The sequence below is a fragment of the Schistocerca gregaria genome, chromosome 7 (genome assembly GCF_023897955.1).
Source record: "Schistocerca gregaria isolate iqSchGreg1 chromosome 7, iqSchGreg1.2, whole genome shotgun sequence".
Classification (NCBI taxonomy): Eukaryota; Metazoa; Arthropoda; class Insecta; order Orthoptera; family Acrididae; genus Schistocerca; species Schistocerca gregaria.
This window is the reverse complement of record NC_064926.1, coordinates 348,436,917-348,464,220: the sequence shown is the minus strand read 5'-3', so window position 1 is coordinate 348,464,220 and position 27,304 is coordinate 348,436,917. Positions and strand designations below refer to the sequence as shown.

The 27,304-nt window shown below is 39.6% G+C and overlaps 1 protein-coding gene across 1 annotated transcript in view; it reads right to left on the bottom strand.

Moving 5' to 3' along the window:
- The window catches only part of LOC126282514 (probable E3 ubiquitin-protein ligase HERC1), a 715,173-nt gene that overhangs the window by 210,272 nt on the left and 477,597 nt on the right, over nucleotides 1-27,304 (bottom strand). Inside the window, 1 exon segment of the mRNA XM_049982172.1 lies at nucleotides 11,582-11,897. Within this exon segment, the coding sequence (XP_049838129.1) occupies nucleotides 11,582-11,897 (316 nt within the window).

Here is a 27,304-nt window from a genome sequence, read left to right as displayed (position 1 = left end):
GCTTTAAATGAACAGAAATGTAAAAGTCTGAAGTCCACAAAATGCAGGAAAGTAGTACTCTATTACTACAATATCAGAGTTAAAGTTGGAATCAGTCAACTCATACAAATACATGGATGTAACAATTAGTAGGCATAAATAACAGAATGATCACAAAGGCTCAATCATAGTGTAATGAAGGTGGAAGAATTCAGTTCATTTGCAGGACACTCGGAATATAATGACAATCTAAAAAGGAGAGTGCTTCACAACACTTGTGCAATCCGTCTTACACTAACAGCCAAGTGTGTGAGGCCAATATCAAATAACCCTAACATTTTCAAAGAAGGGTAGCATGAATGCTCTCAGGTTTGTTTGACTCACAGCAGAGGATTACAGAAAACTGAAAAAACCTGAACTGGCACATACTCTAAAACAGATGACAATTATTCCGCAAAAACTTACTTACAACATTTAAAGAACCAGTATTAAGTGTAGAATTTCGAAATACACTGCCTATCATCCTGCAGAGATTTCAGAGACTTGATCACTCTAATTACAGCATGCTCAAAGACACACAATTATCCAATGATATCTACTGACAAATTTTCAAGAAGCAGTCTTAAGTGAAGAAACTGGAAATATATTTCAGTCCAATATTTATCATGCTTGCACGGACTGTGAAGACAAGCTTACACTAATTACAGCATGCATACACATATTTATGCAGTCATTCTTCCTGCACTCCATATGCGACTGGGAGACACTCTATCCTCATTTCTCCAAAACCTCAATACCAGCGGTGGTTCATAGCCAAAATCAGTGGGAACTTGGCTCCAGCAAATTTTTAGTATTTCTTTTAAAACTGTGTAAAAGCAAATAAGAATGAAAATTTATTCAGAAACTTGATAAAATACAAGTTGTATAGGTTAAAATTTCAATAAAAATCTAATTAAGACCATACGCATTTCACTTTATTCTAAAGCATCTTCAGTGGCCATGTTCTTTTGTTGTTTACTTCATTCTTCCAGTTCTTCCAAATGTGTATGTTAGATTTTACCACACAACACTTTCACTAACACAAAACATATTCACATTTTTGTGTGTTGTGGAGAACCACTGTCATCCCAACATATACATGAAAGAACAGGAAAAATGATTTAGACAAAAAAACTAACTTCTAAAGGTGCTTTAGAATAACACAAAAAGTTTTTGGTCTTAATAAAGCTATCATTAAGTTGCAAAAGATGATATTAAACCTATACAATTCATGTATATGTAACTGCAGAAAAAAGAGGCTGAAAAACAAAGAAGGCAACACATACTTGATAAAATCCTAAAAGATTGAACTCCACAGATTAACTTAGTGTAACCTAAACCACTACAGTTCAAGCATGATTGATTCATTTAAAAATGACAAACATGACTGATTTATTTTAAAATGAAATCTATTCTTATTTTAATTTGTGCAAAAAGATTAATTTCTAGTATTCATAAATATCAGACCTAAATACAATACTTTTAGTTAAGTTTCAAGCCTGCTTTGCCAGTCATGGGATATGCTTCAGTGTCAGTACTCTCCCTTCTGCTGGAGAATTTCCCCTGTTTAATCCTTGTACCATTGAAAATATGAATGATACAACTATTAGTGTCAGTGGTGTTGAGAAACAGCTGAAATAATCATATTGAACAAAGCTCCAGGGCTCGATGGTATCCCTATCAGATTCTATACTGAATATGCAACTGAGTTAGCCCCACTTCTGACTATAATCTATCATAGATCACTCAAACGAAAGACTGTGCCCAATAGTTGGAAGAAAACCACAGGTCACACTCATCTATAATAAGGGTAGTAGAAGTGACACATAAAACTACCATCCAATGTCCTTGATACAAATTTGTTGTAGAATCTTAGAACATATTCTGAGCTCAGACATAATGAGGTTCAAACACGTGAAACGTAACTCACACATCTCTCACATGACATAGTGGAAGCTTTGTATCAAGGCAGTCAGGTAGATGCAGTATTTCTTAATTTTTGAAAAGTATTTGACTCAGTACCACACTTGTGCTGATTATCAAAAGTTCGATAACATGGGGTAACGCATGAAATCTGTGACTGGACTGAGGATTTTTTGGTAGGGAGGACACAGCACGTTACCTCGGATAGAGTCATTGTCAGTTCTAGAAGTAACTTCAGATGTGTCCAACAGAAGTGTGTTGGGACCCTTTCTGTTCATGTTGTATTCTAATAATATTGTACAGAATATTAATTGTAACCTTGGACTCTTTGCAGATGATGCAGTTACCTATAATGAAGTACTGTCTGAAACAAGCTGCATAAGTTCTCAGTCAGATCTTAATAACATTTTTAAATGGTGCAAAAATTGGCAACTTCAACATGCTTCAAATGTTCACAAATGTAGAACTGTGCACTTCACAAAATGAAAATATGTATCCTATGATTATAACACCAATGACTCACAGTTGGAAATGTGCAACTCATACAAATACCTCGGTGTAACACTCTGTAGGGATGTGAAATGGAATGATCACATTGGCTTAGCTGTGGGTAAAGATCACTCATTGAGCCATTCTGGAATATTGCTGAAATGTGTGGGACTCATACCAAATAAGACTAACAGGGGACATTGAAAGTATACAGAGAAGGGCAGCACAAATGGTCACAGGTTTGTGTGACCTATGGGAGAGAGTTGCAGTGATATTGAAGAAACTGAACTGGCATACTCTTGAATATACATGTAAACCATTCTGACAAAGTCTACTAAGGCCATGTCCTACGTGAGCAACAGAAGCAAGCGACTTTTGGAGACGTGACACTCCAGTGACAAGCAGCAACATCAGGCAAAAACCTTGGGTGTCCTGCATGCGAGCGACCACGTCGCACTACAAGATGGCTGCTTAAGAGCCAACCAGCTGTTTCTATAAAATGGCATCCTTAACCTGTAGAATACTGCAGCTGGAGAGTAAGGCTACGGAATTAGGTTTACTTAAGAAAATAAAGTGAAAAGGAACACTGTGCATTAAGTTTACAAAGGGAGGAATCTCCATGGAGAATTTCATAAGTATTGTGAACTACGAAGATCACCAGACAAGTTCTTTTTTTTTTTTTACATGATCAAGAACTTTTAACAGCCAGTGAATGTGTAGGAATGACTTTTACATGACTAACTATGCTAAATGCAAACATAAACATACAGTTTGATACCAGTGACTGACAGTGAGCTGTGTTGTAGGGATAGCGTGTACAGTTCTTAATTACAGCTAAAGGAGAGGTCCTGGGTTCGATTCCTAGAAATTCTTATATTTTTACTGGCTCAGTTACGATTCTGTATACAAAGTTTTATGTATACTGTTTACACTGCAACTCTAAGTATATTTTTAAGGTCTTGCCAAAGAACTTGATCTTCACACCTATCCCAGTATATTACACACATTTAATTCCTAATAAATTACAATGAACCATGAAATTTTACAGATATTTTATGTGGCGAACGTAATTTATCAGCAGTCAGTGTTAAAGCCAAGTGTTTCAATTCTCTGTTAAAGTAAAGCTCACAAAATTTTTGAAAAGGAAGTCAAACGTTTTGTGTAATGATTTGTCTAAAAGCATGAAATAAAAAATATTAGGGAAACATTTGCTGCACCTCATTTTCTGTTCATGATTTTGAGCATCATACAAAGGCATGTAGGACGTTTCTCTGATCTACTTATTTCTTTTACACAAATTATTTCATAAAATATTTGACTGATTTCTTCCATTTTTTTAATTTCAAGTTTTATTCAGAAAGCATGATCTTACTGACTCCTCATTTGCATTCCTAACATAATTGATTGGAAGGAAGCCTTTTTGACATTTAAATACCCCACCAATGTATCTTTTTATGCTCAAAATAGCTAGGTTTTGAACAGATGACATTTTTGACACTTCATTTACAGCAGCTTTTGGTTAAATATTTCAATTTTTCCTCAGCTTATTAATTAAGTTTTCGTTCATTACCCTGATTACTTTCAAGCAGTTACATATTTTCATACCAAATCATACCTCATGCTGGCTACTTTGAAACCCCGTTTACCTGCTTCTCTCCCTTTGTTTGGCTATAAAAATTTGTACACAACCTCATAGTGTAAGTTATAGGGAGGGTGTTTTTTTTCTTTTTTTCTCTCACGTATTTACAAAAGAGTATTGAGTGTTAATCATGTGATAAAATAGTCCTTTCTGTGTGCTGTCAAGTTCCAAAATTTGTCATTTCCATTTCGATATCTTGAACCTTTTATGAGATATGACAATCTTTACGACCACTTCCCAAAGCGCAGGAAAGGTTTGGATGTAACACGAGAGACCCGTCTGAGAATATAACAACCAATGCTTAAAGAATGAAAGAGATATCATCCCAGTATCAACGTTAAATAAAATTTAGATATATTGGTTACATTTCATATGCAATAATGTATGGCCTCAAATGAACTATACATAAAGTCTACATAATGTGATTTTACCTCTGCAGATTCTTAAAAATTTTGTGCAGCCCTGTATTCAATTTCCTGCAATACAGTAACTATGACGAATAACAAAAATAAATTCTGACCTTTATCATTTAAGGATATCAAGCTATAGGTTTCGGAAGAATCAAATTTTTTCACTGAATAGTTTTCTTAAAATTGGATGTTAAGTAATTCATAGCTGCCGTCACGTCTGCTCCACTGCTTTGCAAGAAGAAATGTGGCTGTTGCTCTGTGCCACGTGTGCTGCAGTGACAAGATTCAAACACGTCTGAATTCCAATGTCACCAGTTGCAGTGGGAGACAGGCAGTGACACAGATGTCGCTCACATAGGACACTTCTGTAACTACACCTGCGGTTGTGTTTTGTCTTCGCCTAGAGTTGTCATGCGCTGTTGATCACTTCTGTCGCTTACGTAGGACACGGCTTAACAAAGTGTCAAGAACTGGCTTGAAATGATGCCTCAGGAATATACTACAACCCACTATGTTCGCATAGGGTTTGTGAAGATATGATTAGAATAACTACAGCACACACAGAGGTATTCAAACAACCATTCTTCCCACTCTCCATATGTGAAAGGAATGTGAAGAAACATCAATAACTTGTACAATGGGACATACCCCCTGCCATGCACTTTGCATTGGTTTGCAGAGCATGGATGTGGATGTAAATGTTCATTCTTGAAATCAGTGAAGCATTTCTTCTTGAACAATTTAGTGGCTGTAAGTGTGTACTGGAAGAATATCTCCCCATTATATCAACACCTATAAGGTTACACACTACCTTAGTTTCTGTTATGAATGGCTTTGGGCAATTTTCTCAGTACCTTCGGTTTCTTAATTCTAAAATATCAATTTTGACATTTGTTATATTATTCATTATCTTTAAACACACTTATTTATAGAGATTGTATTTAGTTGTAAATTATTTCAATATGAGGCATAACATAATGAAAAAGCCCCTACCAAATGCTGACTTTGTTATTATTCACGTATTTTAAGGTTCCTGTTGCTTCTGCAATGGTTTGATATGCATTTGATGTCTGAATTTTAGTAAGGCAGTTTTTTAAAGATTATAAATTTTTGTGATCTCTGTTTATGGTCTGTATGTTTAAGTTCCAAGTTGTAGAGGATGGTTGTGGAACACTGATATCCAAATGCTTCTTGAGAAGGACACACATTGTGTGATTTTGAGAAGAATGTAGGAATAGTCAGAATTTTAGAGAAAAGTATTCTTGCATTTTGAGTAATACTTCCTGTATTGCTCACTGTTAAGCGCAACAAATATATTCCATGTTGTTGTTGTTGATTACTGGCTGAGACATTAGATTATCAAATACCTCTTTTGTTAACTGCAACTTTTTCATGGAGAGACAGTTGTGAAAATTTAAGCTGTTTAAGTTCACTTACAGTCAGAGAATTTATTTCTTCAGAATGCATAGTGATGGTTGAGATTTTCTTTAAAAGCAAAGAAGCGAAAAAAAAGAAAAGAAAAAAAAGAATCAAATAGAGTAGGTGAAAACAAGATAATACTACAATTCTACACATTATCACCATGAAGAATATGGTACACTGTTTTGAACATTAAAAATGTGGAGTAAATGAAAGTTTCCTTACACAAGCACACCAGGGTGGGCACTGCAGGAGCAACAGTGTTCTCTGTCCCTCACAGCCTAGAATGCCGATGCCTACAGTGCACAACAATCAAGCACCTAACTTCTATACATAGATTATTTTCTCTCTTTTATAAACTGGAGGATAGCTACTGACATTACACTTAAGGATTATATATCGCATGAGTATAAAGAAATAATAAAAAGAGAAGCGTCTCATTATATTAAATGTTATTGATAATAAGTGGAAATAGAGGGTACTGCAGTGCCACATTGTCTGTACGAAATCTACCGCCACCATCACTTCTCACAACCTTCTCTCCCCATCCAGAATGTGCTACCTTCCAGCACATTGACCACCACATCTTTGATGGCTCCATCTACACATCTGTACACTATGCACACTAACCACCATTTCAATGGCTGTCACCTCTTCCACACCAAAACATCATTCCCATATAGCCCGGCCAATCATGGACAGCATAACTGCAGTGACAGGGATTCCATTGTCCAAGATACTGGAGGTCTCACGAGGGCCTTCACGGATAGGTGCTGTCTCCCAAACCTAGTCCACAAGCTTCCCCGTCGTGAACCAGTATCACCACAGACTGGAACAACTGAACCGTATCCTTCACAGTACCATCCTAGACTGGAACAACTGAACCATATTCTTCACCAGGGATTTGATCATCAATCGTCAAGCATGGAAATGAGGGACACCCAATCCAAGATCATGTGCACTCTCCTAAAGGGTGGTCGAATCTTATGCCACTTTCAATAGCAGTCCCATGCCATACATGTCTTATCACTGTGGAAGGTACAGGAGCAAGACCTACCCCAATCCATCCACCCAGCACTTCCTATTCCAGCCCAGCCCATCACAGGGCCACTGTGGAAGCAGCCATGTCATTACCAACTCTGCTGCAATCCCTGCACAGTGTTTTATGTCAGTGTGAAAACCAACTAGCTGTCCACCAAAATGAATGGCTAATACCAAACTGTGACTGAGAACTAAGTTGACCAACCAGTGACAAAACATGCAACTGATCACAACATTCTCTAATTCAATGGCTGCTTTACAACACAGGTCATCTGGACCCTTCCCTCCAACAACAGCTTTTCTGAATTAGGCAGATGTGAGTTATATTTGCAACATACCCTTCACTCCCGTAATCCTCCTGACCTCAGTCTCCATTGACCCACCATCCACACTCTCTTCACAACAGTTGCCCCATCCTCTGGCTTAACCCCTTCACCCTCCCCCCAGTCCACACGACCTTTATTGTGTGCTGCACCTCACTACTGGCTCTAGTAACTGCTTATCATGTGCTTAGTCTGTGTACCTGCCACCCCTCCCAAAGTTATAATCTATTGCACTGAAGGATTTATATCCTGAAATCAAGCAATTTCTCTTCCTCTTTTGTGTGTGCCTGTCAACAACTCTATGCTCCTGCAATTTTGCTATTTGTTTCCTTACTTTATTTATACTGTTGTTCAGGCACAGTAAGGTGACGTGTGTGACTAGAGAACTTGGATGGGTGATACAGTCTGACCAATGTTGGGTGTGGACCTACAGTTTAATAGAAAAATGGTTTATGATGGTGTAAAAGGGTGCTACAGATGATTCTTTATACCTCATATGATAAGGTTCTATTTCAATGAACACTTCTTGGCAGATGATGTATTCCTCACTTCTCCCATTTTCTACTATATTGATTTATCTGATCTGCTTTGTATCAAGTTAATTTATTGTAACACAATACAAGGAAGAAAAACCACACAACTAATTTACATCAACATAATATACAGAAATAATGCATCATTTAGCTTTATTTGTGATGTGAGTATTTGAATATTAGTGTATGAGCCACAATAACAGTTTCAAATCTATACTCAGGGTTTTAATCTGGAGTAGAGGGTGCTAACTTTCTCTCTTCTGCACCTCACATGAACACCTTACACAAGATTTATGTTATTTTCTGAAAAAGTATTCACAACGAAGATGCATTATAAATTTTAATGTGTTGATGACATATGTAGCACTGACACAAAGAATAAGAGGGGGCTTTATTTATTTATTTATTGTTCCGTGGGACCGAATTAAGGAGAAACCTCCATGGTCATGGAATGAGCCAATACATGAAATTATAACAAAATAGTAGAAACAGATAAAATGAAATACAAGAAACATATTCAGGCGACAATTCGTAAGTTTAAATGAGGAAAATCAACAATGTAACACTGGAATTTGCTTAATTTTTCAGCTCTTCCAGGTGCTCCTCGACAGAATAGAAGGAGTGAGCCATTAGGAAACTCTTCAGTTTAGACTTAAAAGCGTTTGGGCTACGGCTAAGATTTTTGAGTTCTTGTGGCAGCTTATTGAAAATGGATGCAGCAGAATAGTGCACTCCTTTCTGCACAAGAGTCAAGGAAGTGCATTCCACATGCAGATTTGGTTACTGCCTAGTATTAACTGAGTGAAAGTTGCTAACTCTTGGGAATAAGCTAATATTGCTAACAAGAAACAACATTAAAGAAAATATATACTGTGAGGGCATTGACATTGTAATTCTGTCAGAGACAGCAAAGGACTTGGAAGAGCAGTCGAACGGAATAGATAGAGTCTTGAAAGGAGGATATAAGATGAACATCAACAAAATCAAAACGAGAATAATGGAATGTGGTCGAATTAAGTCAGGTGATGCTGAGAGAATTAGATTAGGAAATGAGACACTTAAAGTAGTAAAGGAGTTTTGCTACTTGGGGAGCAAAATAACTGATGATGGTCAAAGTACAGAGGATATAAAATGTAGACTGGCAATGGCAAGGAAAGTGTTTCTGAAGAAGAGAAATTTGTTAACATCAAGTATACATTTAAGTGTCAGGAAGTCATTTCTGAAAGTATTTGTATGGAGTGTAGCCATGTATGGAAGTGAAACATGGACAATAAATAGTTTGGACAAGAAGAGAATAGAAGCTTTCAAAATGTGGTGATACAGAAGAATGCTGAAGATTAGATGGGTAGATCACATAACTAATGAGGAAGTGTTGAATAGGATTGGGGAGAAGAGAAGTTTGTGGCACAACTTGACCAGAAGAAGGGATCAGTTGGTAGGACATGTTCTGAGGCATCAAGGGATCACCAATTTAGCATTGGAGGGCACCGTGGAGGGTAAAAATCGTAGAGGGAGACCAAGAGATGAATACACTAAGCAGATTCAGAAGGATGTAGGTTGCAGTAGGTACTGGGAGATGAAGAAGCTTGCACAGGATAGAGTAGCATGGAGAGCTGCATCAAACCAGTCTCAGGGCTGAAGACCACAACAACAACATACTGTGAGGGCAATGTCAGAATTCTCAGACTATTGAATAGGGGTCGACAAGAGGTTCTCGAACTTACACCACATATAGCTCGGACGGCCCGATTTTGAGCCAAAAATATCCTTTTTGAATCACAAGAATTACCCCAAAAAATAATACCATATGGCATAAGCGTATGAAAATATGCGAAGTAGACTACTTTTCATGTTGAACTGTCACTTATTTCAGATACTGTTCTAATGATAAATAAAGCAGCATTTAATTTGCGAACAAGATCCTGAACATGGGCTTTCCACAACAGCTTACCATCTATCCGAAAGCCTATGAACTTGAACTGTTCCATCACGCTTATAATATGCCCATTCTGTCTGATCAAAATATCAGTTCTTGTTGAATTGTGAGTTAGAAACTGTAAAAACTGAGTCTTACTGTGATTTAGCATCAAATTATTTTCCACAAACCACGAACTTAATTCATGAACTACATTATTTGCTAAAGTTTCAATATTACACACAAGATCCTTCACTACCAAGCTGGTGTCATCAGCAAACAGAAATATTTTTGAATCACTTGTGATACTAGAAGGCATATTATACATATAAATAAGAAACAGCAGCATCTCCAGCACCGACCCTTTGGGAACACTCCACTTAACGGTGCCCCATTGGGACTGAACATCACTACCAATCTCAATATTGCGGAGAATTACCTTCTGCTTTCTGTTCTTAAAGTAAGAGGCGAACCAATTGTAAGCTACTCCCCTTGCTCCATAATGGTCCAACTTCTGCAGTAATATTTTGTGGTCAACACAGTCAAAAGCCTTCGTTAAATCAAAGAAAACACCTAGCATTCGCAACATTTTATTTAAACCATCCAAAACCTCACAGAGAAAAGAGAATATAGCATTTTCAGTTGTTAAACCATTTCTAAAACCAAGCTGTACATTTGACAGCAAATTATGTGAATTTATTTGCTCCAGTAACCTTGTATATACAACCTTCTAGTTAACTTTAGCAAACACCGATGGCATACAAATAGGTCTATAATTGTCAACATTATCCCTGTCTCCCTTTTTATAAAGTGGTTTCACTACCGAGTACTTTAATCAGTCGGGAAACCGACCACTCCTAAAGGAAAAGTTACAGATATGGCTAAGTACTGGGCTAACATACATAGAACAATACTTCAGTATTCTGCTAGATACCCCATCATATCCATGAGAGTTCTTGGTCTTTAGTGATTTAATTATTAACTCAATCACCCTCTTGTCAGTATCATGGAGGAGCATTTCAGGTAACAGTCTCTGAACACTTTTTTCTACGAGCGCTATAAGATTCCCTGTTGGGACTAGGTTTCTATTTAGTTCATCTGCTATATTCAGAAAGTGATTATTAAATACTGCACATATATGTGACTTATCAGTAACATGGACATTGCCCCTACGCACTGATTCTATATCCTCGACCTGACTCTGCAGACCAGCCACTTCCTTTACGACTGACCATATGGTTTTAATTTTATCCTGTGACTTAGCTATTCTATCTGCATACCACATACTTTTTGTCTTCCTAATAACTTTTTTTAAGCACCTTACAATACTGTTTGTAATGGACTATTTCAGAATTTGTATAAAGTGAAAATCTAAATCAGTTTGGTCAGCCATAGATTTGAACATTAATCCTCCTCAATTCAAAAATGGATTTCATTCTGGTGTAAGAACTAGATATCACTGATTACATATAGGGATGAACAAATGAATTCTGTGACTGTTAACCCTTTAACTGCTCTGGACATGTTAACATGTGCGCCCTTTGTATCTGTCCCTGTGTGCTCTGAACGTGTTTACGCGCCCACCAGTCCTCCTACCTGGTACTCTGAATGTGTCTACGTGTAGACACATTCAGAATACCAGATAGGAGGACTGGTGGCACGCGTAAACACTTTCAGAGCACACAGGGACAGGTACAAAGGGCACACACGTTAACATGTCCAGAGCAGTTAAAGGGTTAAAGGAAATAAGGAATACTACGGTTTAGTTAGTACCTAGGTACCACCATTTAACAAATGTGAGAGCAGGTTCCAGCACGATGGTAAATATAATGCCACAAGAATCTCAGAATTATGTTTAAAAGTCCCCTCACCTTTGTGCACATATTGACAACAAGCCTAGAAGCATCGCTATCAGTAGTAGCAAGTGCTGCAATGGCTGAACTAAGATAGCGCAAACACGTTGCAGCTGCTCCAGACAGATTTCCTGGAAATCGCAGAGTGGGCTTCACTGTAGTCACAGCTGGAGCACATAGCGTGATGGACCACGGTTCAAACGTGGAAGATGCTGGAAGATTTCCAGGTAACTCAATGCGAGATGCTGCAGTCAGAGTCATCAGACGCACCACCTTGCGCACATCTGTCAAACCTATTGCTTCAAGGCCAGCAGGAAGACTGCAAGAATTACCACTGTAATATAAAATTGACTTTTCAGCAGCCTGATACACGTTGAACATTTCTCTTAACAAGTCAACATGAAAAACAAAAACTAATAAGCCAGTACAATAAAGAAAATCAGCTATTTCTTAATCACTAAAACTGGTGGAACTAAATAAGACTTAAAGAAAATGAAATAGCAAGAAATTGCGTATTTCAAACTGATGCAAAAGGTGATTCTGTCATTTAATGTGGTATAGTGGACAAGAAAAAAAGTTGACTATCATGCACATACCATAAGCTAAAATTCATGATGAGCTCTGGCTTGGAAGAACATCTAATATATGCTGCATAATTCAGAATGAACAATAGAATGAAATAACCAAGTACAAAATCTAAAACGTTCTTAATGAAATGTGTATAACCAGCTCAACAACACAGAAATACGTAAGGACCAACAAATGAGAGCAAAAGATGTCTATGAGATTCATAAAAAAATAAAAAACCAAAGGTTGATAAGAAAAGAAAGGAAGGGAAAAAGAGGATAACAAGCTGAAGAAAACAATGTAAGATGGTAAATATGTAAAGAATATACACACAAGGCAAGCAGTCAGACACATAATGATCTATCAGGTTTTCTCGGAATGATTTCTGGATGTTCTGTAGAGCTTATATTTCAATTTTCACATAATATTTTGATGACTGACCCAGCCATCATCTCAGAGTGCTGTGAGTTATGCTGTTTTGTGTATTCATTGCCTGGACTTCAACCAGACTGTGAACTGTTGTTGGCGTAATGCCACTATATATAGCCAATTGTAACTTGGCTCTCGATGTTCACTAAGCCTGCTTTTTAGTTTTTCAGAGCCCCACTGACATTCCTTGAAATATGCACTCTCTCAGTGTTTCATGGAGTATCAATGTGGGGCCTGGAAAAAAAAAAAAAAAAAAAAAAAAAAAAAAAAAAAAAAAAAAAAAAAAAAAAAAGAAGACTCAAAGGTCTGTAAAGTAACAGACCAAGATACACCTATTGTAGTACACAATACATCTTATTACTAAACACAATGATACATTGTAATTTTGTAATGTGGCTTCGTCTTTATGGTCCTGTCTTGATTTTCAACTTAAATTAATTATTGGTAAACAACATTTGAAACAAAACAGAAAATACTTCAATAGAATTTTTGCCCAAGCCTTGGAAAATGAGAAATTGTTCATGAAGTAAACATATGTTAATTACTAGTTTTAAATATAAGACAGGCTAGTAGATTTTGTACAGAATAACTAGCTGAGTATCTGGCACAGCATAGTTATCTATTTAGAGTAGTCTCTTATTAGTGCATGTCGTCCTTTCTCCTCTCTCTGCCTACCTCCTCGCATTTCCTTTCTCTGTCCATCTCCTCTTCCCTCCTCTCTCTGTCCATCTTCTCCTGCTCCTGTCTTTGTCCATCTCCTCCAACCCACCTATCCATTAATCTGCTCCTCCCTACTCTTTCCACCTGCTCCCTCCCTTTGCCCATCTCTTACTCACCTCTCTCTTTTATTCCATCTCCTCCCCCCTCACTCTCTGGCCATTTCCCCTCCCAGTCATTTCATTTCCTCCCCCCCCCCCCCCCTTTCTCTCACCACATTATCACCCAACCCCTAATAGGAGACTGGTGGTTCTTACCTCCACAGTATTTCTTTCCAGATCATAACTAATATGTGTACCAAATTTGACTGAAATTGTTCTCCAAATTCAAGATCAGCTTTTTACCTGTGGCTTTGCACAAATACACACATGTCAAATATATTTCACACATGCTTGTATGCATAGTTCACCTGTATCTCTAGTGAAGTTTGCCCTGCAGCTTCATTTTCTTGAGGCTCAATGTTAATGGCATTGTATTGCCTGAACTATGTACCATAAAAAGATATAAATTTGCAGGTACATCGGGTGGTATATATGATTACTGTCTGCAAAATGTGTTTTGAATAGAGATAGTAGTAAAGAAGTAATAAATTTAAACAGTGTGCATGATGTGGCACACATCTCAGTGTTTACAACATCATAACTTCTGAACAAAGAGTTGAAAACAGATATAATTTTGCAGGTACATCCAGTAGTATATGTGGCTACTGTTTGCAAAATGTGTTTTGAATAGAGCTAGTAATACAGAAGTAATAAATTTAAATGTCAGGCATGAAACAAAAGTTTTTCATGCAACTCAGTTTTCTGACATGATAACGTATGAACTGTGTGTTTCTTGATGATATAATTTTGCTGGTAGATTCGGTGGTATCTGTGAATACTGTATGCAAAATGGGTCATGAATACAATTAGTAGTAAAGAAGTACTAAATTGAAATGTCATGCTTCATGTGGCAGTTTTACTTCATGAATAATGAAAATGAAGTAAGGGATGTACTTTTTCCCTTTCATCATTTTGTAGGGTTTGTCAACAACAAAAAATTTCTTAAAGGTTTGAAATGATGTGTAAAGTTTGTTGCAAGTCACTAAGTGCTCTCACTGCATGTACAGAGTGATTGCTGTGTACAGATGTGACCTGAGTTGTTGACCCTTCGCTCATAGCTCCAGGCTGTGTTGGCTTCCGTCACACACCTTGAAGCTGCTGCCAAGAGGCATCACTGTGGGGGGTCAGATGCAGGTATGTGAGGGACGTCGAGCACATCCCATGTCCACTGCTGTGGCCACCCCAGGTACTACCTGCAATGAGGTTGATCCCTCACCCGTGGTAGAGTAGGAGATCATTCCCATGTCTGGCAGGCAGTGAAAGATTTTCCAAGGGGCTGGTCGTAGGGCCTCCCCAGTTTGTTTGACGAACAGGTTTCAGGCATTATCTGTGGCTGATGAAGTCTCTAAGCTGGATGGAGTCACCCACCCTGTTCCATAGTAAGCTTCTCATCCATGAGGTCTGGGCATTCAAAGAGGGTGGGTTTGCTGGTAGTTGGGAGCTCCAACATTAGGCGCGTAATGGGACCCTCAGGAACATGTCTGCCAAGAAGGAGAAGGAAGCCACTGTGCTACTCGTGTGCATACCGGGGGGAGTCATTCTGGATGTGGAAAGGGTGATTCTGGATGCCATGAAGAGCACAGGGTGCCGCCAACTACAAACGGTGGCCCATATCAGTACCAATGATGTGTGTCACTTTGGATCAGAGGAGATTCTAAAATGGCTCTGAGCACTTTGAGACTTAACATCTATGGTCATCAGTCCCCTAGAACCTAGAACTACTTAAACCTAACTATCCTAAGGACAGCATACAACACCCAGTCATCACGAGGGAGGAAATTCTCTCTGGATTCTGGCGGTTAGCGTAAATGGAAAAGACTGCCAGTCTTGCTTGCGAGATTAAGGTGGATCTCACCATCTGTAGCATTGTTGACAGAACAAACTGAGGTACTTTGGTGCAGAGCTGAGTGGAGGGTCTGAATCAGAGGCTCAGGCAGTTCTGTGACCATGTAGCCTGCAGATTCCTTGACTTGCGCCATCATGTGGTGGGTTTCCCAGTTCCGCTTAGTAGGTCCACTACATACAGAAAGTAGCTACATGAGTAGTGGGAACTGTATGGAAGGTAATGGTCGGTTTTTTAGGTTATAGGGTCTCAGGAAGCCACAGAAAGGGCGTCCGTCTAAAAGGGGGCACGTAAAACACAGTAAGGTAGTTGTAGAAATGATTGGTATTGTAGTTGTAATTTGTCGTAGCTGTGCTGGGAAAGAACCAGAGCTCCAACCCCTAATAAAAAGCCCTGAAGTTCAAATAGTTATAGGTACAGAAAGCTGGCTAAAGCAGGAAATAGGTTCAGCCGAAATTTTTTCAAATGACCTAAGAGTGTTCAGAAAGGATTGATTAAATGCAGTTGGTGGTGGAGTATTTATTGCTGTCAGAAGTAGTTTATGAAAGAAAACTTGACTCACATTTCAAATAGGTACACCACTAATACAATTATAGTCAGTGATTACTTCAATCGGCAGCAGGCATAAAACATCATCCAAAATTGTACTGAACGCTTTTTCAGAAAATTATTTCGAACAATTAGTTCATGAGCTCACTTAAAGTGTAAATGGTTGTGAAAGCATACTTGACCTCTTAGCAACAAATAATCCTGGACAGAAATGGAGTATCATGATGAATACAGGGATTAGCGAGCGCAAGGCAGTTGCTTCTAGGCTGAACACCATAACACCTACAACTATCAAAATGAAATGTAAAGTACATCTATTTTTAAAAAAAGCTGGTAAAAATGCTCCTGACACCTTTTTAAGAGATAGTCTCCACTCCTTCCTATCTGATCACATAAGGATAGAAAAGAAGTGGAATGATTTCAAAGAGACAGTATCGATGGCATTGAGAGATATATATATCATATAAATTAATAAGTGATGGTACTGATCCCCCATGGTACACAAAATGGGTCAGATTGCTGTTGCAGAAGCAATGAAAAAAAGCATGCCAAATTTAAAAGAACACAAAATTGCCAATGTTGGCAAAGTTTTGCAGAAGTTCGAAATATAGCGCATACTTCAATTCGAGATGCTTTTAATAATCTTCACAACAAAACTCTGTCTTAGAATTTGGCAGAAAACTAAAACAGATTCTAGTCATAATAAAGTACACCAGTGGCAAGATGCAATCAAAACCTTCACTGCGGGATAACAATGGCAAATTCACTGATGACAGTGCCACTAAAGCACAGTTATTAAACATGGTTTTCCGAAACTCCTTGACCAAAGAAGATGAAGTAAATATTCCTGAATTCCAATCAAAAGCAACTGCCAAGATGAAAAACATATAGATATCCTCGGTGTAGCAAAGCAACTTAAATCACTTAATAAAGGCAAGGCCCCTGGTCCAGAATGTATACCAGTCAGGTTCCTTTCAAAGTATGCTGATACAATAACTCCATATTTAGCAATTATATACAACTGCTTGCTCACAGAAAGTTCCCTGCCCCTACCTAAAGACTGGAAAATTGCTCAAGTCACACCAGCACCCAAAAAGGGAGTAATCCGCTGAATTACAGGCTCATATCACTAACATCGATTTGCAGTAGGGTTTTGGAACATACACTGTGTTCAAACATTGTGAATTACCTCGAAGAAAATGATTTGTTGACACACAGTCAGCACAGATTCAGAAAACATCGTTCTTGTGAAACACAACTAGCTCTTTATACTCATGAAGTAATGAGTGCTATCGACATGGGGTGACAAAGTGATTCCATATTTTTAGATTTCCAGAAGGCTTTTGACACCATTCCTCAAAAGCATCTTCTAACCAAATTGTGTGGATTTGAAATATCACTTCAGTTATGTGACTGGATTCATGATTTCCTGTCAGAAAGTCATAGTTCGTAATAATAGATAGAAAGACATCAAGTAAAACAGAAGAAATATCCCACGTTCCCCAAGGAAGCATTATAGGCCCTATATTGTTCCTGATCTATATTAACAACATAGGAGACAATCTAAGTAGCCCTATTAGATATTTTGCAGATGATGCTGTCATTTACCATCTTGTAAAGTCATCAGATGACCAAAATGAATTGCAAAATGATTTAGATAAGATATCCGTATGGTGCAAAAAGTGGCAATTGTCGCTGAATAAAGAAAAGTGTGAAGTTATTCACATGAGTACTAAAAGAAATTCGTTAAATTTTGATTACGCGATAAGTCACACAAACCTCGAGGCTGTGAATTCAACTAAATGCTTAAGAATTACAATTACAAATAACCTAAATTGGAACGATCGCATGGATAGCGTTGTGGGTAGAGCAAACCAAAGACTGTGTGTGACTCATTGGTAGAACACTTAGAACAGGTGTTCTAAAGAGACTGCTTGTCTGCCCTATTCTGGAGTATTGCTGTGCAGTGTGGGATCCATATCAGGTAGGACTGACAGATGACTTCGAAAAAGTTCAAGGATTGGAAGCTCATTTTGTACAATCGCGAAATAGGGGAGACAGTGCCACAGACACGATATGTGAACTGAAGTGGCAATCATTAAAACAAAGGTGTTTTTTGTTGTGATGGGATCTTCTCATGAAATTCCAGTTGCCAGTTATCTCCTCTGATTGCGAAAACATTGTGTTGGCACCCACCTACACAGGGAGAAATGATCACCACGATAAAATAAGAGAAATCAGGGTTCGCACAGAAAAATTTAAGTGCTCATTTTTCCTGCACACCATTCAAGAGTGGAATGGTAGAGAGGCAGCTTGAAGGTGGTTCACTGAATTCTCTGCCAGGCACTTTATTGTGAATAGCAGAGTAATCACATAGACATAGACATAAGACTCTCAAATACTGGATAAAATAAAGTCTATCTATTGGTGCATCAAGGCACTTCTTTTTCACCTGCAGTCCCACTCTATTGATAGGTAGTTGGTTCTTACCCCCACAGCAAATCCTTCCAGTCAGTAAGTGATATGTGTATCATGTTTGATAGAAATCAGTTAAATGGTTTAGCAGGGGGTGTGAAACGTGCATACATATGTACATCCATTATGTACATCCATTACTAAAACATACTAGCTGACAAACTCAGCATTGCTCGACATTCATTTTGGCAACAATCTATTAGAAATGAAAACAAAAAATGAACAGTGTTTGTAGTACAAAAGCGAAGAAAATTCATTTCCATGTATTTGTGACAACACCTCTGAAATTCTGAAACAGTCATAGAATGCAATACGCAGTATGTAAAAATGTATCAGTACTATATCCAAATCAGCATTTCTGTATGCTGGGTGCAGTTCCCTCGTGTGTCTGCAATGTAGTTTTGTGAACATCTCTGTGGTAATGTCTCTTCGTAGTCTATAGATGATGACTATTTTTGCCTACAGCTGTTTGTGCTTCGCACATGAAAGTTGTCAAAAACACTGCCAGATGTCAGGGATTTCTTTTTAACTTAACTGTAGGAGTTTTGAGTAGTAAAAGAAGAAATGTTTTGAAACTTTGAGCATGGTGCAGCACTTTATCAGGTACCTCTGTGTTTATAATGTCGTATCTCTTTAACTATGTGTCGTACAACAATATATTTGTGTAGTTACATTCAGCAGCACATGTGGTTACTGTCTACAAAATGTGTTATGCATAGAGTTAGTAGCAAAGAAGAAATAAATTTAAAATTCATGCACAATGCATCAATTTTTTACACATCCCAGTGTTTTTGATGTTATATCTCATAAACTTGTATGGTACCATGACACAATCTCGTAGGAGCATTTAGCTTATGTGGATACTGCCTGCGACATTTATTATGAACAGAGTTTGTAGCACAGAAGTAACAAATTTAAATGTCATACATGGTGCAGCAGTTTTTCATGCATCTCATTGTTTATGATATTGTATCTCCTGAACTATGAACTGAAATTGGTCCAGCCGCTTAGGGGGAGATGATCAAAACACACACACACACACACACACACACACACACACACACACACACACACACACACACACACACACACATATATATATATATATATATATAGAAAGAAACTTCCACATGGGAAAAATATATTAAAAACAAAGATTCCAAGACTTACCAAGCGGGAAAGCGCCGGCAGACAGGCACATGAACAAAACACACAAACACACACACACAGAATTACGAGCTTTCGCAACTGGCAGTTGCTTCGTCAGGAAAGAGGGAAGGAGAGGGAAAAATGAAAGGATGTGGGTTTTAAGGCAGAGGGTAAGGAGTCATTCCAATCCCGGGAGCGGAAAGACTTCCCTTAGGGGAAAAAAAGGACAGGTGTACACTCGCACACACACACACACACACATATCCATCCGCACATACACTTGTGCGGGATATTTGTGTATCAATGGTTACAAGGATGGTTTCCGGGGGTAACAGACTGGGTACGGATTCCAGGCGTTCGAGAAAGTGGTTGGTGTCTTTGATGAAGGATGGGAGACTGCATGTAATGGGTTCAAGGTGTTGATCTACGTAGGCAGAGATACGTTCTGTGGGGGCTTGGTAACCAGCTACAATAGGGCGGCCAGGATGTTTGGGTTTGTGAATTTTAGGAAGTAGGTAGAAGGTAGGAGTGCGAGGTGTCGGTGGGGTGAGGAGTTTGATGGAGTCAGGTCAAAGGTTTTGTAGGGGGCCTAAGGTTCTGAGGATTCCTTGAAGCTCCGCCTGGACGTCAGGAATGGGATTACCTCGGCAAACTTTGTATGTGGAGTTGTCTGAAAGCTGACGCAGTCCCTCAGCCACATACTCCCGACGATCAAGTACCACGATCGTGGAACCCTTGTCAGCCGGAAGAATGATGATGGATCGGTCAGCTTTCAGATCACGGATAGCCTGGGATTCGGCTGTGGTGATGTTGGGAGTAGGATTAAGGTTTTTCAAGAAAGATTGAGAGGCAAGGCTGGATATCCCGCACGTCCAGGGCCTCGCTGCAATGGAGCACTTCCTTTCACGCCAATCACCTGCCACCCTACCTAAAACCTCTTTCCTCGTCACCTTAGCCAGCTTCATCCTGACCCACAACTTCTTCACTTTTGAAGGCCAGACATACCAACAATTAAAGGGAACAGCCATGGGTACCAGGATGGCCCCCTCGTATGCCAACCTATTTATGGGTCGCTTAGAGGAAGCCTTCTTGGTTACCCAAGCCTGCCAACCCAAAGTTTGGTACAGATTTATTGATGACATCTTCATGATCTGGACTCACAGTGAAGAACAACTCCAGAATTTCCTCTCCAACCTCAACTCCTTTGGTTCCATCAGATTCACCTGGTCCTACTCCAAATCCCATGCCACTTTCCTAGACGTTGACCTCCATCTGTCCAATGGCCAGCTGCACACATCCGTCCACATCAAACCCACCAACAAGCAACAGTACCTCCATTATGACAGCTGCCACCCATTCCATATCAAACGGTCCCTTCCCTACAGCCTAGGCCTTCGTGGCAAACGAATCTGCTCCAGTCCTGAATCCCTCGACCATTACACCAACAACCTGAAAACAGCTTTCGTATCCCGCAACTACCCTCCCAACCTGGTACAGAAGCAGATAACCAGAGCCACTTCCTCATCCCCTCAAACCCAGAACCTCTCACAGAAGAACCCCAAAAGTGCCCCACTTGTGACAGAATACTTCCCGGGACTGGATCAGACCTTGAATGTGGCTCTCCAGCAGGGATACGACTTCCTAAAATCCTGCCCCGAAATGAGATCCATCCTTCATGAAATCCTCCCCACTCCACCAAGAGTGTCTTTCCGCCGTCCACCTAACCTTCGTAACCTCTTGGTTCATCCCTATGAAATCCCCAAACCACCTTCCCTACCCTCTGGCTCCTACCCTTGCGACCGCCCCCGGTGTAAAACCTGTCCTATGCACCCTCCCACCACCACCTACTCCAGTCCTGTAACCCGGAAGGTGTACACGATCAAAGGGAGAGCCACATGTGAAAGCACCCACGTGATTTACCAACTGACCTGCCTGCACTGTGATGCTTTCAATGTGGGAATGACCAGCAACAAACTGTCCATTCGCATGAATGGACACAGGCAGACAGTGTTTGTTGGTAATGAGGATCACCCTGTGGCTAAACATGCCTTGATGCACGGCCAGCACATCTTGGCACAGTGTTACACAGTCCGAGTTATCTGGATACTTCCCACCAACACCAACCTATCCGAACTCCGAAGATGGGAACTCGCCCTTCAGTATATCCTCTCTTCTCGATATCCGCCAGGCCTCAACCTCCGCTAATTTCAAGTTGCCGCCGCTCATACCTCACCTGTCTTTCAACAACTTCTTTGCCTCTGTACTTCCGCCTCGACTGACATCTCTGCCCTTACTCTTTGCCTTTAAATATGTCTGCTTGTGTCTGTGTATGTGCGGATGGATATGTGTGTGTGTGCGAGTGTACACCTGTCCTTTTTTTCCCCTAAGGGAAGTCTTTCCGCTCCCGAGATTGGAATGACTCCTTACCCTCTCCCTTAAAACCCACATCCTTTCATTTTTCCCTCTCCTTCCCTCTTTCCTGACGAAGCAACTGCCAGTTGCGAAAGCTCATAATTCTGTGTGTGTGTTTGTGTGTTTTGTTCATGTGCCTGTCTGCCGGCGCTTTCCCGCTTGGTAAGCAATTTTGCAACAAAACTGTCTAAAAATCTGGCAGAAAATTGAAATAGATTCTGGTCATATGTAACAATATGTGTGTAAAGTATGGTTGTACGTAAAGTATACCAGCAGCAAGACACAAGCTATACCTTCACTGTGCTGATAGCAGTGGTAATGTTACCAGCGACTGTGCCATTAAAGTGAACTTACTATATGCGGTATTCCAAAATTCCTTCACCAAAGAAGATGAAGTAAACATTCCAGAATTCATATCAAGAACAGCTGCCAACAAAAATAACTTATCAGTGGGTAGACTCAGTGTAGCAAAGAAACATAAATAGCTTAACAAAGGCAACTATTCTGGGCCATATTGTATACCCATTAGGTTTCTTTCATAGTATGCCGGTATAATAGCTTCATATTAAGCTGTGCCGCTGGTAGGAACCTGGGAAGGGAGTGACCCAAGGGATCTCTTCCGAGCGAGAGAAGCCGGACCCCGATGAACGCGCCGGACGAAATAAACACCTCTACGCTCTAAGTTGGCGCGCAGCTCGTCATCGGACTGCAAAAGTAGGTCCCTACGGAAAATAACAACCTGAACCATATTTAAACACTTACGTGGTGTGATGGTAACGTTAACATCCCCCAACTTGTCACAAGCAAGCAACCTGTGTGACTGGGCGGAGGATGCTGTTTTTATCAAAACTGACCCAGAGCGCATTTTAGACAAGCCCTCCCCCTCCCCAAACTTGTCCTCCAAATGCTCTACAAAGAACTGAGGCTTCATGGATACAAAGGATTCACCATCAGCTCTGGTACAGATGAGATACCTGGGCGAATACATGTCACTGTCATTTATTGCCTTTCGTTCGTCCCATGGTGTGGCCAGGGATGGGAACAATTTGGGGTCATACACGTTAGCTTTAAAATGAGCCCTCGAACGCTTAGAGACTGCTGGTGGCTGGCCACCAACAAGAGATGATGTACCACGCTTCATTGCGGGTCATCCGCCTTGATGCCACCTACTCCGACCAAGGGCCCTCCCCATGGGTTCCACCCAGCCACAGCAAGAGTCACCTGGCAGGATGGCCATTGCCGGGAGTCCTGATGCCCCAGGGAGATCGGCATCTACTCCTTGGCATACATGGGGAGTAAACGGTGCAGGCATCAGTACAGCGATCCCTGTGTTGTCAGGGGGCTACAGCCAACAGGGTACATGGCGGCCCCATCACAACGGAATGGCTACCGTGCTGGATCTTAGGTGCAAAAACGTATAAGGTCGTCGTCGCAGCAAAAAGCAACACTGCACAGTGCAGTGTGGTAGTCGCACCCAGGGACGTATCCTCGCCCAAGAGATGGAAAACGAGCGGGACACCATTACAACGACGAGAAAGCCGGCTAAAGGTCTCAATGCACGTCAGATACAGTGCACCATGTAAGGCGCCCTTCCCCAATTGGCTCGCTCTTTGGAATAATTTAGAAAGATGGAGGTCAAACCCGAGAGGGGACCATCACATAAGACCGAAAAGGTTGAGACTCCTTTTAGTCGTCTCTTACGACAGGCAGGAATACCGCGGGCCTATTCTTACCCCCGAACCCGCAGGGGGTGAGGGGGGGGGGGGGGGGCAATAGCTACAGTGAGAGGAAGGGTAGAAAGTGATCAGTGTAGGAATGTGACACTAGCCCACTCAGTCAAGTAAAGTGTGGCACACAATGAAATGAAGGAACGAGTTGGTGGACGAGGGTGGAGGGGTGGGAGACTACAAGAAAAACTAGACTACAGAGAGAGAGAGAGAGAGAGAGAGAGAGAGAGAGAGAGAGAGAGAGAGAGAGAGAGAGAGACCAGTGTAAGAGTAGTATGCTAATGGATGGGTAGCAGGTAGGAAAGGATTTCTGGTCAGGTGAAAACAAAGTAATCAACACAAAATCAAATATCAGTAATGCAGTAATAGGACTGATAAGCAAATATGAAAACTACTAGGAACAGCACAGTGAACAAAGACAGGACTTAAAACATTAGCAAAATTTTATAAGCCTGCTAGCACTGTAGAAAATGAAGAGACACAAAGAATGTGTGATGAAATAAAAGAAGTTATTGAATTTGTTAAAGGAGACAAAAATGTAATTGTTATGAGGGATTGGAATGTGGTAGTAGGAAATGGAAGACAAGGAAGAAAGAGTAGGGGCCATGGACTGGGAGAAAGAAGCAAAAGGGGAAAGCACTTTGTAGAAGTTTTCACACAGTAAAATTCAAACAGGAATCATGAAAGAAGACTGAACATCTGGAACAGACCTGGAGAAACCCAGACATTTCAAGATTATATAATGGATAAACATTTCCAACAGCAGATATGGGCTTTGACCACAATTTACTGGTTTCAAACTGTAGGTTGAAAAAAAAAAAAAAAAAAAAAAAAAAAAAAAAAAAAAAAAAATCCTAGTAATGTACAAAATAAAGGAGACAGGCATACATAAATTCAAACATTCACTGCTTGTGAGTAATATCAAAGAGAGAATTTGGTAATGATTGATTGAAAGACAAGAAGGGCTATGATAGAAGACAAATGGGTAGCTTTGGGAGATGAAATAGTGAATGCAGCAGAGGACAAAATACGCAAAAAGACAAGGCTCAACAGAAATCCTTGGTTAGTGCTCGAGATACTGAACTTAATTGATGAAATGAAAAAATATAAAATTGCAGTAAATAAAGTTGTCAAATTGGAATACAGCTGTATAAAAAATGTGAGTGACAGAAAGTGCAAAATGGGGACAGATCGAACAGCTAGAGGAGGCGCGTGCTTGACTGCGGAGAGACAGATGCTGCCTAGAGGAAAATTAAAGAAATCTTTGGCGAAAAGAATAACAGCTGTACAAATATTAAGAGTTTAAATGGCGAGCCAACAGCAAGCAATGAAAGGAAGTTTAAAAGTTGAAAAGAACATATCAAAAGAGTTATACAAAGGAAATTAACTTGGTGGCAGTATTATGGAAAGGAAGGAGGAAGCAGATGAAGATGAGACACGAGGAATGATAATGCAAGAAGAATTCTGCAGAGCACTGAATGACTTAAAGATAAAACAAAGCACGTGGGATAGATGACTTTCCCTCAGAATTATTAAGATCTATGAATGAACATAGCATGACACAGCTTTTTCAACTGGTATGTACAATATATAACTGAGGCAAAGATTCTTAAACAAGAATTCGAATTCCAAAGGCAGCAGTTGCTGACAGGTGTGAACATTATTGAATCATCAGGTTAATAAGTCATGGTTGCATAACACATTAAGAATTATTTATAGTAGAATGGAAAGACTGGTAGAAACCAACATATCTACATCTACATCTACATTCATACTCCGCAAGCCACCTGACGGTGTGTGGCGGAAATGAAAATCAGTTTAGGTTCAAGAGAAATGTGGGAACACAAGAGGGCAATACTGACCCTACGATTTACGTTCAAAGATAGACTGATGAAAAGCAAACTTACATTTATAGCAGTTAAAGATTTAGAGAAAAAATTTGACCACAATGCATTCTTTGAGATACTTAAGGTGTCAGGGGTAAAATGCAGGGAACAAGACTGTACAAGCTGTTGGTGAGCTTGTACAGGAAACTGCCTTGCAGTTATAAGAGTCAATGGACATGAAAGGGAAAAGTGGTAGTTGAGATGGGAGTGAGACAGGGTTGCACCTGATCCTACATATTATTCAATCTACGTGGCATGAGTGAAGGAAAGAAAGGAGGTATCAAGAAAGGAGGAAGAACTCTGTGATCTGCTGATGACATTGTAGTTTTGTCAGATGGGAAAAGGCTTGGAAGTCCAGTTTAATGGGACAGATTGTGCCTTGAAAATATTTTGTAGGATGACTATCAACAAAACTAAAACAATGATAATGGAACATAATCAAATAAGTCAGGTGAAGCACGGGGAATCACATTACAAAATGAGACACTGAAAGCAGTAGATGAGTTTTGCTATTTGGGCAACAAAATAACTGACAAAGGTCAAAGTAGAGGGGATATAAAATACACTCTCGCAAAGGCAAGAAAAATGTTTCAGAAAAAGAGAATTTTGTTGAAATCATATGTTGAGCTGTTTTCCTTCACTTCATACTGTGTCACACACAGTTTGTGCTACTGATAGACATTGATAAAAGCAAAAGTGAAACACTTCCTAGCTTTTGGGCCTAATAATGTCTCCCTTGGGGAGGAAGGATGGATAGGTTCTAAAAGGTTAAAAAAAAGAGTGAGTCAATCAGATTCTAGAATGAGAGGGACCTATGTGTAGTCAGCATCAGAGTAGATGAACTCTATCATTTTTGGTTCAGTCTCATCCAAGGGGATGAGTGAGCTGCTCTTCCATTTTAACCATCTAGTACCTATCTCTCTCTTCTCAGCAAGGAAGGTACTTTTTAGTTCCAAAAGCTAGGAAGTGTGTGTCTTTTATATATGGCTATAAGCAGTAGTAAATGAAGGTGAGTATTGTTTAATCTTTTTGTAGATATGAAGATGATTGTTAACAGATAAAACTGGTAATTTGTCCAGTACAACAGTGCACGATACCAATGCGTCTGAAAAAGCAATGTGCGAAAATGTGATTTTTTTAAGGTGTCATATCTGGGGTTTTATTTATCACAGAGATAAGGAATCAAGTGTTTTGGATTGACCTTGACCTAACAATCATTTCTATACCTATTGGAAGAACGGGCGTACTGCACCTATCCTACAGTACAGGGTCTAAATTTAAACATTACACACTTGCTCCAGCTCAGGCAAACTGAGCAAATCAGTTGGTTCTTTTGCATTAGATGTGGTCTAGGGTGGGCCTTAGGTGGCTTTTAAAAGCACCATTTGTTCATAGGCAGTTGCACACTGGGTGCGGAACATGTCAGTTGTCGGGATGGCCATGTCTAAAATTTTTATTCATCGCAAATAGTAGAAATTTTTACCATATTCTTAAGATGGTGTTCTTGGGCAACCTTGAAATTTTTATACCATTATCCATCACCATAGGTTCCAAATTACTGTATTTAAGCAGGTAAAATATGTATGTAATATCTGGTCTTAGGCATAAATGTAGTTTTAACTGATGTAGTGAACACATGGCAAGAGTTCTGTGGTCATCTCAAGGGTTCTGAAGTCACCAAACTATGTTTTCCATCACTTCACATCTATACATCCTGTCTTGACCTGGACATTATTCAATTGTGTCACCTTGCACTTTAAGTACCATATTAAAAATTATGTTGTCATACAAAATTATTTGTACTTATTAGTTGTGTATGTTTTTCAAAGTATGTTAATGACTTGCAGTTTATAAACAAAGGCAAAACTTTACTGACCTACAGAAGT